The 16,256-nt window shown below is 39.1% G+C and overlaps 1 protein-coding gene across 2 annotated transcripts in view; it reads left to right on the top strand.

Annotated features, from left to right (window-relative positions):
* Nucleotides 1–2,727: 2,727 nt before the first annotated feature.
* Nucleotides 2,728–16,256, top strand: part of NUP107 (nucleoporin 107) — a 53,947-nt gene continuing 40,418 nt past the window's right edge. The window contains exons 1-7 of one of the 2 annotated variants that reach the window (XM_010598687.3): nt 2,728–2,856; nt 5,140–5,231; nt 5,713–5,799; nt 6,546–6,661; nt 9,800–9,938; nt 11,482–11,585; nt 14,648–14,775. In XM_010598687.3, the coding sequence (XP_010596989.1) occupies nt 2,849–2,856; nt 5,140–5,231; nt 5,713–5,799; nt 6,546–6,661; nt 9,800–9,938; nt 11,482–11,585; nt 14,648–14,775 (674 nt within the window). In that variant the 5' untranslated portion in view covers nt 2,728–2,848. The remainder of the gene's footprint in view (nt 2,857–5,139; nt 5,232–5,712; nt 5,800–6,545; nt 6,662–9,799; nt 9,939–11,481; nt 11,586–14,647; nt 14,776–16,256) is intronic. The other variant, XM_064283908.1, reaches the window with a different exon arrangement.

The following is a 16,256-nucleotide window of genomic DNA, read 5'->3' as shown; positions in this document are numbered from 1 at the left end:
ATATTATCCAAGAGGGATTAGTTCCTGGAGAAGGACATCATGCTTGGTAAAGTAGAGGGTCAGCGAAAAAGAGGAAGATCTTCAATGAGATGGATTGACACAATATTTGCAACAATGGGCTCAAGCATAACAATTGTGAAGATGGCACAGCACCAGGCAGTGTTTTGTTCTGTTGTACACAGGGTTGCTTTGAGTCGGAACCAACTCGATGGCACCTAATGATAACAACTTACATGGGTGTTGACGGTGGATCCAAATAAAATGAAATCCTTGACGACTTCAATCTTTTTCTCCATTTATCATGATGTTGCTTATTGATCCAGTTGTATTTTTGTTTTATGTTGAGGTGTAATCCAGCTGAAGGCTGTAGTCTTTGATCTTCTTCAGTAAGTGCTTCAAGTCCTCTTCCCTTTCAGCAAGGAAGGTTGTGTCAATTGCATATCACAGGTTGTTAATAAGTCTTCCTTCAGTCCTGATGCCGTCTTCTTCTAGTCCGGCTTCTCAGATTATTTGCCCAGCATACAGACTGAATAGGTCTGGTGAAAGGATACAACCCTGACACACAACTTTCCTGATTTTAAGCCACACAGTATCCCCTTGTTCTGTTTGAAGGAATGTCACTTAGTCTATGTATAGGTTCCTCATGAACACAATTTATTCTGGAATTCCCATTCTTCGCAATGTTATCCATAATTTGTTATGACCCACACAGTCGAATGTCTTTGCATAGTCAATAAAACCGAGGTAAACATCTTTCTGGTAGTCTCTGCTTTCAGCCAAGATCCATCTAACATCAGCAATGATATCCCTTGTGTCACATCCTCTTCTGAATCTGACTTGAATTTCTGGCAGTTCCCTGTCGACGTACTGCTGCAGCCGCTTTTGAATGCTCTTCAGCAAAATTCTGCTTGCACGTAATATTAATGATATTATTCAATAATTTCCACATTGTATTGGATTGCCTTTCTTTGGAAGGGGCACAAATATGGATCTATTACAGTTGACTGGCCAAGGAGCCGTCTTCCATATTTCCTGGCATAGATAAGTGAGTGCTTCCAGCATTACATTCATTTGTTAAAACATCTCAATTGGTACTCTGTCAGTTCCTGAAGACGAGTTTTTTTTTTTTTTTTTTGCCAATACTTTCAGTGCAGCTTGAACTTCAGTACCATTGGTTCTTGATCATATGCTACGCCTGGAAATGACTGGACGTCAAACAATTGTTTTTGGTACAATCACTGTGTGTATTCCTTCCATCTTCTTTTGATGTTTCCTGCATTGTTCAATGTTTTTGCCCATAGAAGCCTTCAATATTTCAACCCAATAGGGGGAAATTAACATTTCAGTGATCTACCCCGTGCAGTGTAAATTTGCCATCTTCCTTTTTAATCCTCACAACAACTCTGTAATAAAGGTGTTATCTCCATCTACTGATGAGGAATACTCCAGAGGGTTCAAGCCTATATTACCAACTAACCAATCCACTGCCATTCAGTCAGTAGGAATCATAGCGACCCTATAGGACAGAGTAGAAGTGCCCCACAGGGTTTCTGAGGGGACATCAAAGCCACCTTTATTCAAAATGCCACGGTATTCAAAACATGGAAAGGCCTTCCTGGGAATGATGGCTTCCCAGAATTAGAATGTAAATACTGTTAAAACAAGAGTCATTATTAAGCCAATAATGGAAATTGATTGAGTTTACTTAATACACGATTTTCAACTAGGGAGTTTCAAAGCTGAGAAATGAGAAAACTTCCAAAGACTCTTCTACCCCATCTTACCAACATTGCCATGGAAAAAGGTACAGAGCTGATAAACAATTTGTGGTCAGGAAATTTCATACAGCATTGTCTTGATGAACAATTAAAATAATTACTAATGTATCCTAAAATATAACTCTAGTCTGACCTTTGACGTCTGTTTCCTGAAACTGAATTCTTCAAAACAACACAATGCCCAAGGCAAATTGGTCTTACTTTAATGGTTTACCTAAACCATTGTTTGACTCAAAGGTGACTTTTAGAAACCTATTTTTTCAAGGCTCCAGGTTCAAAAGAAGATCTCAAAGCAATGGCTTGGGTGTGTCACCTCAACTCCATGGACCCCAGAAATCTGGATTTCAGAATTAAATCTGTTCCTCAATGTCTAAGGTGAAACTTCAATAGATCCGTTCGAGACCAGAATATACTTTTTGGCTGGAAGGCAAATAGAGAGCAATACTAACACTTTCTTGCTGCTTCTCTTCATAACAAGGAAAAAACACCAAGTAAAAGACAAATAGTAATTATGGAAAACAACTAAGAAACTGTAGGGGGTTACACCACAATTCAAACAAGGTGAGTGGAGTTGAGAGAGACAGGGACCCCTGCGGGGTAGGAAGATCTCCAACGTCTGAATTCCAAGTCCTGGCTCATTCTGACCGAGAATACCAGAAAATGGCTTCATATTTTCTTATACAAGCAGTGTACGTCGACATGCTTCCCAACATGATAACCCAGCCCTTGGACTACTCCCACAAATATCAGTCAGGCGAAGTGGCGGCTACAAGTAACGGCCAAGCCTGGTGACGCCCCGCCCCTCCCCGGCCTGGTCAGGTCCCGCTCGAGTCCAAAACTGTCATGCCCTTGCGCCTGCGCCAGCTGGGTCTGCGGCGGTAGACGGAACAAGTCGCGCATGCGCTAGATGGAGTTTTTGCCTTTCTCCTCCCACTCATTTCCTCTGGGGATGGGTCAGCGTGGGTATGCTTCCGGGCCCGAGGATTTGCTTCCGGAGAGCGGGAAGGCTGAAACGCGGTGGCTAAACTAGAACCAAGGTTGCAAGTTTTTTGGAGGAGAGGGCTGTAGCCATGGACAGGTCAGTTCACATGGTGACAACCGAGCCCAGAGATTTGCCCCTTCTGTCTATTGGCAGAACGAAATAGGTGAAACCCGACTCAGGAAGCCCAAGAGGTCCCGGTTGCTTCCCCCAGGACTCTTCCCGGACTGGGAGACTTGCAGCTGACGGAGGAAAGGCCTCTGGGTGTGGGTTGGGGGATGGAGAGTACGGGTAATAATAATCCTCTGCTTTCCTACCGGGGCCCTGCGACCTATTCGGCGTTTTGGCGCCACATCATTTTCTGCTCTTGGGGTGGGCAAGGTAAGTAGCGGCTGCAGATTCGAGATGCTAAGTGACCTGCCGGAGATCGCAAAGCCAGTCAGTGACAAATTGGAATCTCAGCCCAGAATTTGATTCCAAATCCCAGCAGATGGTTATTGAGTTCCTTCTATGAGCCAGCACTGTGCTGGCCGCTGGCGACAAAGATGAGTTAATCAAGGTCCTTTGCCTCGGGGGATTCTTTGTGTATCGAGGGAGACTACTAAGCAGTGGTCAGGCTCTCTGCTGCTAACCAAAAGGGCAGTGGTTCAAACCCACCAGCTGCTCTGCAGGAGAAAGATGGGGCAGTCTGGTTCTCTAAATATTGCAGCTTTGGAAACCTCATGGGGCAGTTCTGCCCTGCCCTCCAGGATTGCTATGATTGGAAATCAACTCGCTGGCAATGGGTTTTAACTACGCAGTATAAAGTGATAAATGTTTTGTAATGCATGCTCGTTGACGTAAATGAGGTAAGCATAGTCTCCCTGTCAAGGGAGGTAGCAGGAAGGCCTCTCAAAAGAGGTAGCTTTCAAATTAGTCTTTGAATAATAGTTGTTGTTAGGTGCCATAGATTAGATGCCAGCTCATAGCGATCCTGTGTACAACAGAATGCAACACTGCCTGGTCCTGCGCCATCCTCACCATCTTTGCTATGTTTGAGCCCATTGTTGAAGCCACTGTCAGTCCATCTTATTGAGAGTCTTCCTCTTTTTCACAGACCCTCTACTTTACCAAGCATGATGTCCTTCTCCAGGGACTGATCCCTCCTGATGACATATCCAGAGTATGTGAGACAAAGTCTCACCATCTTCGCTTCTAAGGAACTTTCTGGCTGTGCTTTTTCTAAGACAGATTTGTTCTGGTCAAAATTACCCATTGCCGTTGAGTCTCTTCGAACTCGACGACCCTATAGGACAGAGTAGAACTGCCCCACAGGGTTTCCAAGGAGTGGCTGGTGGATTCAAACTGCTGACCTTCTGGTTAGTAGGATAGCTCATAACCACTGTGCCACCAGGGTAAATAGAAGAACCAAATTTTAAACCTGAATCTGTGTGTCTCCATTGCTGGAGTTCTTAACCTCAGGCTGCTTGTAGGCAGGTAAGTGTTCACCAGGTGGACAAGAGGGCAAAAGTAGACCTCTGTAAAAGGGACAGCATGTACAAAGATGTGAGAGTATGAAGGTGCTTGCTCTGTGTACCTGAATGGTCACATGCAGTGTATGTTTGTATGGAGTAATGTTTGGTGCTCAGACTGGATTGGTAAGCTGGAGTCAGGTTGTAAATACCGGGCTAAGGAATTTGGACTGGATTCTATAAGCCATAAAGAGAGCTATCAGGGTTTTAAGTGGAAAAAAAGCATATTCGATATGTGTTTTAAAAGAGGCCTCATAATCTGTACTGTTTAGCTTCTAGACCTTCAGGTGAGAGTGGTAGGGATGATCTGGAGCGTTAGAGATTACAGGTAGTGAGAGAGGAGATACTGCGAGAGGAGATGCCTTATTGCACCATATCGAGAAATGACTTGAAGGGTCATTTCTCTCCAGTTCGCTAGCATTCTTTTTTACTTATTTCACCAGCTCAAGCAACACATTTTTCCTTAGTACCCATGCTTTAAGGTACTTTGGAGACTACGGAAGATCCTTTAAGATATGGTCCCTGCAGTTAGAGAACATCTCAATCCAGTAGGGGAAAGATTTACATTCATTAAGCAGTTATCTAAAACAGTGTTATTTTAATACAGATTTCAAGAGTTGAAGTAATTCCCTAGGAGAAAACTTTAATGTAGTAAAAGTCAAAGATGCCTTTGTGCTGGTAAGATTTGAGTGTGATTGAGGCTTAATCAGAATTTGGCGTGAAGAGGGCGTTCTAAACAAAAAGATCAAAGGCTTGGCTACTGGAATTACCTATACCTTGACTGACTCAAGGTCCTTTATCATGATGTTAAAGTTCTTTCTGAGTGCTACATTTTCACTTTATTCACATGAGCTTGATTATACTATTTTAGGAGTGGCTTTGGAGAGATGTTATCCCCTGCGATCCGAGAGGCAGAGGTGACTCGGACTGCACGGAAACAGAGTGCTCAAAAAAGAGTTTTAAGTATCCTTTACATTTTACGCATATTTATAAAAAATTGCAACGTGTTTGGAATCTGGGTTATAGACTTCTTTTTATGAGAGATACTGAACACTAACTGTAATAATAAAATGCTTCAGAAATTAGCTTTGCTCACTCCACAGATACTGTTATTTGGTAATGAGATTAAGATTTATATTTCCCTCAATATAAGACTGTACCATCTTACTGCTGATCGTCATTATGGTTAGCTTCTGCTGACGTTATAGATTTTTTTTTTTAATTTGAAATTTAACTAAGAACTTATAGTGAACGACAGTAGTCTACTACTGACATCTAAGAATTTAAATGGCAGACAGAATTATTTACTCTTTAAAAAAAGGTAGCTGTAAAATACCTGGTTCTTTAAATATGTATTCCCATGTTTTGTATAGTGCAAATACGGTTAATTCTAACTTAAAGGATCTCTTTTCTACTTGGAAACTTTTCTTAACTTTCCTAACAGTTCGAGCATCGCAAGACGAAAATTGTGCTAACACTACACCAAAAAACCAGGTTATTCCTCGAACTCCCAGCTCATTTCGACAGCCTTGTAAGATTTTTTGCTTTTAAAGCATTGAATGATAACATTAATGATAGCAACTAATATTTATTATACACATAATGAATATATTTGGCTGCAGTATCAATAATAACAATAATGAATGCAGCCACTATTTAATGATTGCAGCTTACTGTGCTTTACATAAATGCACATTAACTGTGGGATAGATAGCATCTCCATCTTACCAAAACGGAAAGTGAGGCTTTGTTGCAGTGGAGTTGACCCTAGCTTATGGCAACCCCAGGCACAACAGGATTGGACTATTGTGATCCATAGGGCTTTGAGTTTTCACTGGTTGATTTTTCAAAAGTGAGACTTAAAGAAGCTAAGTAATGTGGGTAACATAGCTAAGTATGTATGTAAGAATGGAACCAGGATTCAAACAGTATTGTGCTTACTCCAGAGCTGCTACACTATACTGCCACCTCAGTATGCTTCATAATACTAGAATATGAAGACTGCATTAACTATACTTTTTTAGTGTTCAGTTATTTTATAACGAAAGCTTCTCTGTTTGCAGTAAAAGTTTCCCAATAGGCTCAGTAGTACCAGAAACTCAAATTTACAAAAAGAAGTTAACTCTTGGAATCGTGAAAATGTTATGATTTAAAATATATATTTGGTAAGAATCTAAATAACTGAAAATTATTCTTTACGTTTGATTGCTTGCTTTGTTTTGATGATTAGTGCTGATGCACCTTGGATTCTTTTTACTAACCTCTTTTTGTTTGTAGTTACTCCACCAAACCGAAGCTTACTAAAGCAACCAGATGTTTCCTGCATTCTTGGAACAGGAGGAAGGTCTCCCCGGCTTACACAATCCTTGGGGTTCTTGGGAAATCTGTCCATGGTATGTAGAAAAATGGGGCTGAAGTTTTCCTCTTTTTTTATAAAAGTATTATATTCAACTGAAAAGCCTTTTAATGAGAGCTGAAGTCATATTCATCATAAAAGTAACTCTAGGTTATGTGGATTGAAGTAATACTTTGGTTAGGCATTCAGAAACCTGAAAATTTTAAGCATCTTATATCACAGGTAGAAGCTGTGACATCGGCAACATTTAAATGCAGATCAGATGTTTAAACTGGCAGTTTGCTGACCATAAGAAATAAGTTCTGTGATTGGCTGCCAGTGGCTATAAAAGCTGAGGCCTTTTTGTAAGCACAGGAGAGTAGGAAGCTTAAGAGGGGTGGTTGAAAACCATCATAAGGAAGAGAGACAACGTGGTAAAGGGGAAAGAAGAGGAAATCTGGGCGAAAGTAGATGAGGCACTCTTCCAGAATCACTGCAGCGCAATATTGAAAATACCAGAAGAAATGTTGTCATATAAACTGTGATGCAGAATGCCCCAACATAGGGTTTTAGAATACTCTGTAGAAAAACAATTGTGTTTAGCTGAGAGGATGGAGTAGAAATTACGGCACATTTAGTTCCCAAAACAAAATTGTCCCCTCTATTTTTGGTTCTGTGCCTACCTAAAAGGCTAAGGGATTTTGATACACAAGGGTAATAGTCTAAATTGTTTTCCGAAGAATGGTTTTATGTGTTAAACCTCTCCTTGTCTTTGGAAGGTTAAATCGATCTTTAAAGTATTTACCATAATCTTGTGAATTTCTGGAGTCTTAATACCTAAAGATCTAGTCACTGAAAAGTTTGCTTATGAAACTAGTTTATTTTGGCAACGTTTACCTTGCCCAATATAAAAACATGAGTGACTGTTGTGTCTCTGGCTTTAAGCAAAAGAAGGTGACTTATTATTGTATATTTCGTCAGAACTGCAGGATTAATAATAGTGAAATTGTTGCTTTCTTAAATGCCAGGGCAAAGAAAATGTGTATGGTTTATTATAAAATGCTTGGAAATTGCTTTGTAGTCAAAGAATTTTCCTGATTTGTCTGGCCAGTTTTAATACCAGCCAGGAAGTTGGTCTTCGGGTTGCCCTCATGGAAGTAAATTGTTCACAATGTTACTATTTTTTATAAACCGTTACACCCTCAGCTGCTAACCAAAAGGTTGGCAATACAAACCTGCCCAGTGCCTCTGCAGGAAAAAGACCCGGTAATCTGCTCCCATAAAGATTATAGCCTAGGACATCCTATGGGGAAGTTCTCTGTCACATGGAGTCACTGTGAGTTGAAATCAACTCAACGGCACCTAATGCCTACCACCATTTGACTGTGGACCAAAGTAGTTTTCTGAGTATAAAATGTTATTGCTATTTAAGGTTTTCACTTTGGTCCTTACAGTAATGATGCAAAGTTGCAGAAGGAAGTGAAATATTACTGTCTCCTGTAGTTGCAGCAGAGCTGTCTTCGGTCCATAGATACTACCTCATGAATACACAGGGGCCCAGCACCCACCTTTAGCTTTTTTTCCTTGGAGAGATACTTAAAGACATATCTTAATTGTTGCTTACCCCTGGATTTTGAATAAAGGTGAATTTTATTTAGCTTCTTATTATGGATATTTTCAAACATGTCCAAAAGTAGAGTAGTAGAGTAAGTCGCTATGTGCCATTGCCCAGCTTCAGCAGTTACCAACATACAGCTAATCTTGTTTCATCTGCATCTCCGTGTACTTCCCCGTGTTACTCTAGAACAGATCCCAGACATCAGACCATGTCATCCATAAATACTTCAGTATGTATCTCTAAGACAGAAAGACTCTGTTCTTTAACATAAGCATGATACCATTAACACATCTAATCAACACACACACTAATTCCTCTATCATTTCAAGTATCTATTTATGTGTGTGTATATATGTATTATAATAAATATTTCATTAATTATTCAGAATTCCTTGATTATATCAGATTTTTTTTAGGTTGCTTATTCAAATCAGGATCCAAACAAGGTCAACCCATTGTATTATTATTTTTTTTTTTGCTATGTCTTGTAAGTCTTTTAATCTCTAAGTTCCTCTGTCCTTTTTTTTTTTAAATTGCCATTTATTTGTTGAAGGAACCCTATTGTTCCTCCTGTACAGTTTCCCAAAAGTGAGAAATTGAGGTGAATTTAGAGCAGTAGAATTTTCTTATTTTACCTGTTAATACCAGCTTAAATTTTTAAAAAATATAATATTTATTGGCTTAAAAAAAAAAAAATAGCATAGAGTAGTACACAGAATAAAGCAATTAAAACCAAAACAAAACATAATTTTCCTTAACAAAATAACCCCTGTGACTTTTTTCCCCCAAGGTAAAATTCACATAAAATTGGCTATTTTTAAATGAACAATTTAGTACATGTACAGCGTTTTGCAACCACCACCTCTGTCTAGTTCCAAAACATTTTCATCACCCCGGAATAAAACCCTGTGCCCATTAAACAGTTAATTCCCATACCCCTTACTTCCCCCAGCCCCTGGCAACCACCAGTCTGCTATTTCTATGGTTTTACCTATTCTGGATATTTCTTACAAATGCAATCATAAATATGTGGTCATTAGTGACTGGCTCCTTTCACTTGATTTAATGTTTTCAAGGTTCATCCATGTTGTAGTATGTGTCAGTACTTCATTCCCTTTTGTAGCTGAATAGTATTACATTGTGTATATATACCACATTTTGTTTATCCATTCATCCATTGAGGGACATTGGGTTGCTTCTGCCTTTTGATTATTGTGAATAGTACCACTGTGAACATTCATGTACAAAAAAAGGTTTTGTGTTTTTTTTGAGTACCTGTTTTCAGTTCTTTTGAGTATATACCTAGGAGCGCAATTGCTGTGGCTATCTTTTAAAAAGTGAGAAATATATACATGAGGTTTATAAAGTATAAAAATAGAAAGTAAAACCTCCATCAACATCTGTCTGCACTTCCCACTCCACAGAGGTGGACAGTGTTAATAGTTTCTTATGATTCCTTCCAGAAAAAGAAAATACATGTGTATAATTCTATATCAGTTACTTTTACTTTTGTGAATCTTTATTCACTCAGTGATAATAGATGCATAATTTTTCTGTATCTTCCTATTTTTTTTTAAGGTAACTAATTTGGATGACAGTAATTGGGCAACTGCGTTCTCATCACAGCGCTCGGGGCTTTTCACAGAGCCCCACAACATGACAGAGGACATAACTCTCAGTGCTGTTATGCTGCGTGAGGATGATCCTGGAGAAGCTGGTAAAATGGATTTGAGCTTTGTGACAGAACAGGTTGTTTCATTTCTTAGACCAAGGGAACTATCTTCTCCTGTTACTGAGCTTCACTACAATATAATAATAAGTTATTAAGCTAATTAGTTATGATAACGACTAAGCCATTTGATGGCCGTAGCTTTAGAAGGGTGAGAATCTCACATTCATTCTCAGTCAGAGCTGTATCTTGCTGTTTTACCTTTCAGTATAAATTGCAGCCTGTTAGGTCACTGGGTAAGTCTTTGATATCTTTATTCTTATTTGTGCAGTTGAAATAGTTTTTCTTCTTTAAGTTTAGTTTTTATCTTTCTAACATTGTTGGCTTGTTTTGTTTTGGCCTGAACCCTAATGATTTTTTTTTAAAATACTGTTGTGACCTTGCTAGTTTCAGATTTGTTGTCACTGTTCTCTTTGACAACAAGAATTTGCTTTTAGTGCCTGTGTATCTACACGTTATTTCGTAGGTTCTTCATCGTTTTATCATCATAGTCTAACAGAAATGAATACCAACCACTGTGCTAACCACCATACAAACGTTCACTCGTATAATCCTTACCAACCAAAAAACCAAACCCATTGCCATTGAGTCTATTTTAACTCATAGCAACCCTATGGGATGGAGTAGAACTGCCCCATAGGGTTTCCAAGGCTGCAATCTTTACAGAAGCAGACTGCCATATCTGCAGAGCGACTGGTGAGCTCAAACTGCTGACCTGTTGGTTAGCAGCCAAGTTGCTTAACCACTGTGCCACTAAGGCTCCTATTTCTATCTTAATTTCTATCTTAGATGGAAGGAAATTGCTGCTCAAAGAGGTTAAGTAACTTGGATGTTATCACCTGGCTAAGAAGTGATGGCACTAGGGTTTGAAACTAAGCCCTCTAACTCCAGAGCCCTGCTCTTAACCACTGTGAACCACTGCTTCTTGTCGTATCTGTCAATAATAGGCACTCAAGTTTTGAGCGACTCCTTGTAAAATCCTTTGTACGTAATGTATAAAATACAAGAATTCCGTTTTTACTATGAATAATTGGTGGGAGCTTAAATTTTATACAGCATTGTGGTAGAGTGTATACATTTTCCGTAGGTAAAAAAAAAAAAACCAAATGCACTGCTGTCAAGTCGATTTCGACTCATAGCAACCCTATAGGACAGAGTAGAAGTGCCCTACAGAGTTTCCAAGAAGCGCCTGGCGGATTTGAACTGCCGAACTCTTGGTTAGCAGCTCTAGCACTTAACCACTACACCAGCAGGGTTTCCGTTTCCTTAGGTAGAACATGTTTTTTTTAGTATCTATTATAACTTTCTCAGCTATTTTGTTTTCATGCACTTAAAATGTAACTCAGATGTTGTAAAGTTTGGCACAAGTTTTTTTGGTAGCTATTGAAAGTATGAAAAGATTAAAAAATGGTACATCTTTGGGATCTTAAAAGACTTGTTGTAGCTATGTTTTTAAGTTTTCAAGCAAACAATTACCTAGAAGTATGCCACTTAACTTTTCTTTGTTCCTTTTCTTTTTATTGTGTTCTAGCATCCATGAGTATGTTTTCTGACTTCCTGCAGTCTTTTTTGAAGCACTCTTCAACTACAGCTTTTGATCTTGTAGAAGAGTATGAAAACATTTGTGGTAGTCAGGTAAGCTAATTTTACTCCATTGTTGGCCAAATGTCGATACATTTAATTTTTTTACACAGCATTAACCGATTACTTTCCATGCTGTGTTTAAGGGAGGTGTCTTAGGAGTTCAGTGGCAAGAGCGGTAGGGAAGAGGGAAGGTCAGCCAGAGCACCTCTGCTTTTTACATTTTGAAGGTCCATAAAGATTTCTGTCAGGACAAAAGAATTCTGCTACCTTTTAAAAATAAATGGACTTTGAGAACAAGAACAGTTTGAGAACTATTGCTTCAAGGATAATTAAAATAATAATAGCCAACGTTTTTTATGCTTTTAATATTGTTTCAACAATTGATCTCTGAATTGTTCCATTATAAAATCACTACTTTCATTAAATAAGGAAAATAGCAATAATAATCATTAAGTGAATCATTGGAGGAAAATTTAAAATTTTAATAAAGAATGAGGAGTACAGGTAGAACTTCGATTAAACACTAGTTAGATTACTCTGTGAACACTTTTTAAAATTTTTATTAAATAGACTTTAATTAGAAGTAAATCAAGAGAGTTTTGTGTACAGAATGGTTTTGGTTTTTAGCTTAGAGCCATCACCCCATATTAATTCTGGTGTGTATGGTCTGAGTGTGTGTGTGTGTGTGTGTGTGTAGGTTAGTGTCCTACCCTGTGGGTGTGCCTGTGAAGGACTCATCCATTTATGCAGTATCTCTTTGTGGTCTCCGTGTACTGACTCCATGTGGTCGAGTCTTTATTCTCACTATTCATTCTCTGTGAAGAACCCTGAATCACCTTTAGTCATCTTCTCTTTTCCAGTTTCCCCAAAGCAAGGGTGCTAGGAGGTGTGCAGGTGAGGATGGGGCAGTCCTGAGGTATTCAAGGCCACAGCTCCCCCACTGGGGCAAAGCCTTACCTCTCCAAGTCCAAGAGGTAGAATCTAGGTCCCAGAGCAGTTCTGGCAGCACAGGACCACAAATGCCACAGCTCCCAGTAGCAAGAGGGCCCCCAGGGCCCCAAAGAGGATCCCGAAAAACACTCCAGGTTTCATGCCCCGATGCTCATGGTGCTCGCCCCAGAACAGTGAACACTTTTTAAAGGGTAAGAAAACTTATGGTGGATGTGATTCCTTATGTTCTGAATGAATGACTCTGTTTCTTAATTTTCTTTGATAAGAGATGCTAGTCATAATCTTTGAGAAAGGTTTCCTTTATCCTGGGTCTTTAAACCTCCTGATGTTGAATGTACAATTTTATATGTGTGTCTGTGGAGAAATCCCATAACTTGCGTTAGATTTTTCACATGTACATCAGTCCCAAAAGGGGTTTAGAGCACTGTTTTGGAACAAGGGACTTTGGTGAAGTTTTGATTACAAGTAGAAATATTTTTCTTGACTTATTACTTGGTATCTTTCAAATAATTTTATCTAGTTCTTAATTTTTATTGACACTATGTTTATGTTATAATTTTCACAGGTATAGGTTAGATACAGCGTATCTTCTGGTTAGCTATATGGGAAGATAAAAATATACCCACCCCACGGCTATTATTGTTGAATCTGAAATCTAGAGGATGGTAAACTTTTACATATATACTCACACAAACACACCTTACCCAAAATAAAGGCAATTTTTTTGTTTTGTTTTTTTTTAATTGCTAAAAATATACACAACAAAACACAAACCATCTCAACAATTCCTACACGTACAGTTCAGTGACATTGATTATATTCTTCAAGTCTTTCTTGATAGCTTTTTCCAAGTTATTTCACCATCAATACAGACTCACTGCCCCTAAGCTTCTCATCTAACCTTTTGAGTTGCTGTCGCCAATTTGATCACATATAGATAATTCTTTAAAAGAGCACAGTGCTTAAGGCAGGTATTCTTTTTTAATTAAGCTAAACTGTTGTTTGGTTTAAAGATGACTTCAGGGGGAATATTTTCTGTTTAAGGTTTAAAGATTTCCTGAGGGCGGTAGCTTCAGGGAGGTAAGTCACCTAGCCTCATTGGCTCCAGAAAGTCTGAATTCAATGAGAATTTTAAATTCTGTTCTACATTTCCCCCGTTTTGATCAGAATTCTTCTGTAGAATCTTTGATCAGAATATTCAGTAATAGTAGGAGGCACCATCCAGTTTTTCTGGTCTTCGGCAGAAGAGGCAGTTGTTCATGGAGGCAGTTAGACACACATTCCAGTTCCTCCTATTCCTGACCCTCCTTATTCCTGTGCTGCTCCAGCCAAATAGACAACAACTGGTGTACCTTAGATGGCCACTTGCAAGCTTTTAAAACCCCAGGCACTACATACACACTGAGCTAGAAGGTGGAACAGAAGCACTAAAATAAATATTAGTCCATTTGACTGGGATGTCCCACAAAACCATGACCCTAAACTTCCGAACCAAGAAAACAAATCCCATGATATGTTTGGTTGTACACAGGCAGTATCAGCCAAACCAAAAATCCACGACTGTGGAGTTCATTCCGACCTGTAGTGATCTTATTGGACAGAGTAGAACTACCCCATAGGGTTTCCTAAGTTAAATCTTTATGGAAGCTGACTGCCGTATCTTTCTCCCATGGAGACCCTTGTGAGTTTGAACCAGCGACATTTTCATTAGAAGCTGAGCACTTAACCACTGTGGCACCAGGGCTTCTTGAGCTGTATCAGCAGCTGCTTTGCCTTTTTTTTTTTTTTTCTAGAAATATTTATATATTTTACAACATTTAAATTAAGGTCCTTTTTTAATGCAAATGTTACATTAAATTTAATTCAAAAAGACAAGATAAAAACAAACAAAACCAAACCCAGATTCTGACTCATAGCGACCCTATAGAACAGAGTAGAACTGCCCCATAGTTTCCAAGGAGCGCCTGGCAAATTCGAACTGCCGATCCTTTGGTTAGCAGCCGTAGCACTTAACCACTGCGCCACCAGGGTTTCCAAAGACAAGGTAGGCAGGAAAAATCTATAATTGTATAGTTTTAGCACAATATAATTGAAGAATACAAAGTTATTAATGACTCAAAAGTTGCAGAAGATTAACCTCTTTATTTGTGTATTTAATTCAGGTGAACATACTGAGTAAAATAGTGAGTCGAGCAACGCCTGGACTTCAGAAGTTTTCAAAAACAGCCAGTATGCTCTGGCTTCTTCAACAGGAGATGGTCACGTGGAGGCTGTTGGCATCTTTATATCGGTAAAACTAGATCGAATTCATAAATGAAATAAACATAAAGTGACAAATCAATACACAAACTAATTTAAAAGTTAGAGTGAGTGGCAAATGTGGTGATAGGTTTATGTTTACAACAATAAAAAAAGAGTGGGTTGTGTTTGGAAATAGGTTTTGCTGTTTTTGATGCTTATCATTTCTAATTCTGATAAGCTAATTGTTAGGAGTGAGTTTTGGGAGAAGAGGGGGGAAATCAGTTCATATAACTAATAGCTAACAAAATTGGAATATATGTATATACGTACATATATAAAATATAAACAATTAAAATAATACGTGTTTTTGGTGAAAGTTCACAGTTTTTTATAAATGGAAAGATTTAAGAAAGTGCTAAAAATACTGCAATACTTAGGAGAGGCTAGGTTAAGAAAAAGAACAGAAAAGTGGGTGTAATATAGTAGGTGCTGATAAGGAGATTTTAAAGAAGTTAACCAAATTTACCTTTTCTCAGAGTTTCAACTTTCGTTCTGTTGGTTTCTCATCTTAATCAGAAAATCTTGAAAGAAAATCATAATGCTCTTTTTTTTTTTTTAACTTTTATTAAGCTTTAAGTGAATGTTTACAAATCCAATCAGTCTGTCACATATAAGTTTACATACATCTCACTCCCTACTCCCACTTGCTCTCCCCCTCTTGAGTCAGCCCTTTCAGTCTCTCCTTTCGTGACAATTTTGCTGGCTTCCCTCTCTCTCTATCCTCCCATCCCCCCTCCAGACAAGAGTTGCCAACACAATCTCAAGTGTCCACCTGATACAATTAGCTCGCTCTTCATCAGCGTCTCTTTCCCACCTGCTGACCAGTCCCTTTCATGTCTGATGAGTTTCTTCGGGGATGGTTCCTGTCCTGTGCCAACAGAAGGTCTGGGGACCATGGCCGCCGGGATTCCGCTAGTCTCAGTCAGACCATTAAGTTTGGTCTTTTTATGAGAATTTGGGGTCTGTATCCCACTGATCTCCTGCTCCCTCAGGAGTTCTCTGCTGTGCTCCCTGTCAGGGCAGTCATCTATTGTGGCCAGGCACCAACTAGTTCTTCTGGTCTCACGATAATGTAGGTCTCTGGTTCATGTGGCCCTTTGTGTCTCTTGGGCTCTTAGTTGTCGTGTGGCCTTGGTGTTCTTCATTTTCCTTTGCTCCAGGTGGGTTGAGACCAATTGATGCATCTTAGATGGCCGCTTGTTAGCATTTAAGACCTCAGACGCCACATTTCAAAGTAGGATGCAGAATGTTTTCATAATAGAATTATTTTGCCAATTGACTTAGAAGTCCCCTCAAACCATGTTCCCCAGACCCCCGCCCTTGCTCCGCTGACCTTTGAAGCATTCATTTTATCCCGGAAACTTCTTTGCTTTTGGTCCAGTCCAATTGAGCTGACCTTCCATGTATTGAGTGTTGTCTTTCCGTTCACCTAAAGCAGTTCTTATCTACTGATTAATCAATAAAAAACCC

The sequence above is a fragment of the Loxodonta africana genome, chromosome 4 (genome assembly GCF_030014295.1).
Source record: "Loxodonta africana isolate mLoxAfr1 chromosome 4, mLoxAfr1.hap2, whole genome shotgun sequence".
NCBI classification, from domain to species: domain Eukaryota; kingdom Metazoa; phylum Chordata; class Mammalia; order Proboscidea; family Elephantidae; genus Loxodonta; species Loxodonta africana.
Note: the sequence above shows the minus strand (reverse complement) of the source record. Positions and strands in the feature narration are given on the sequence as shown.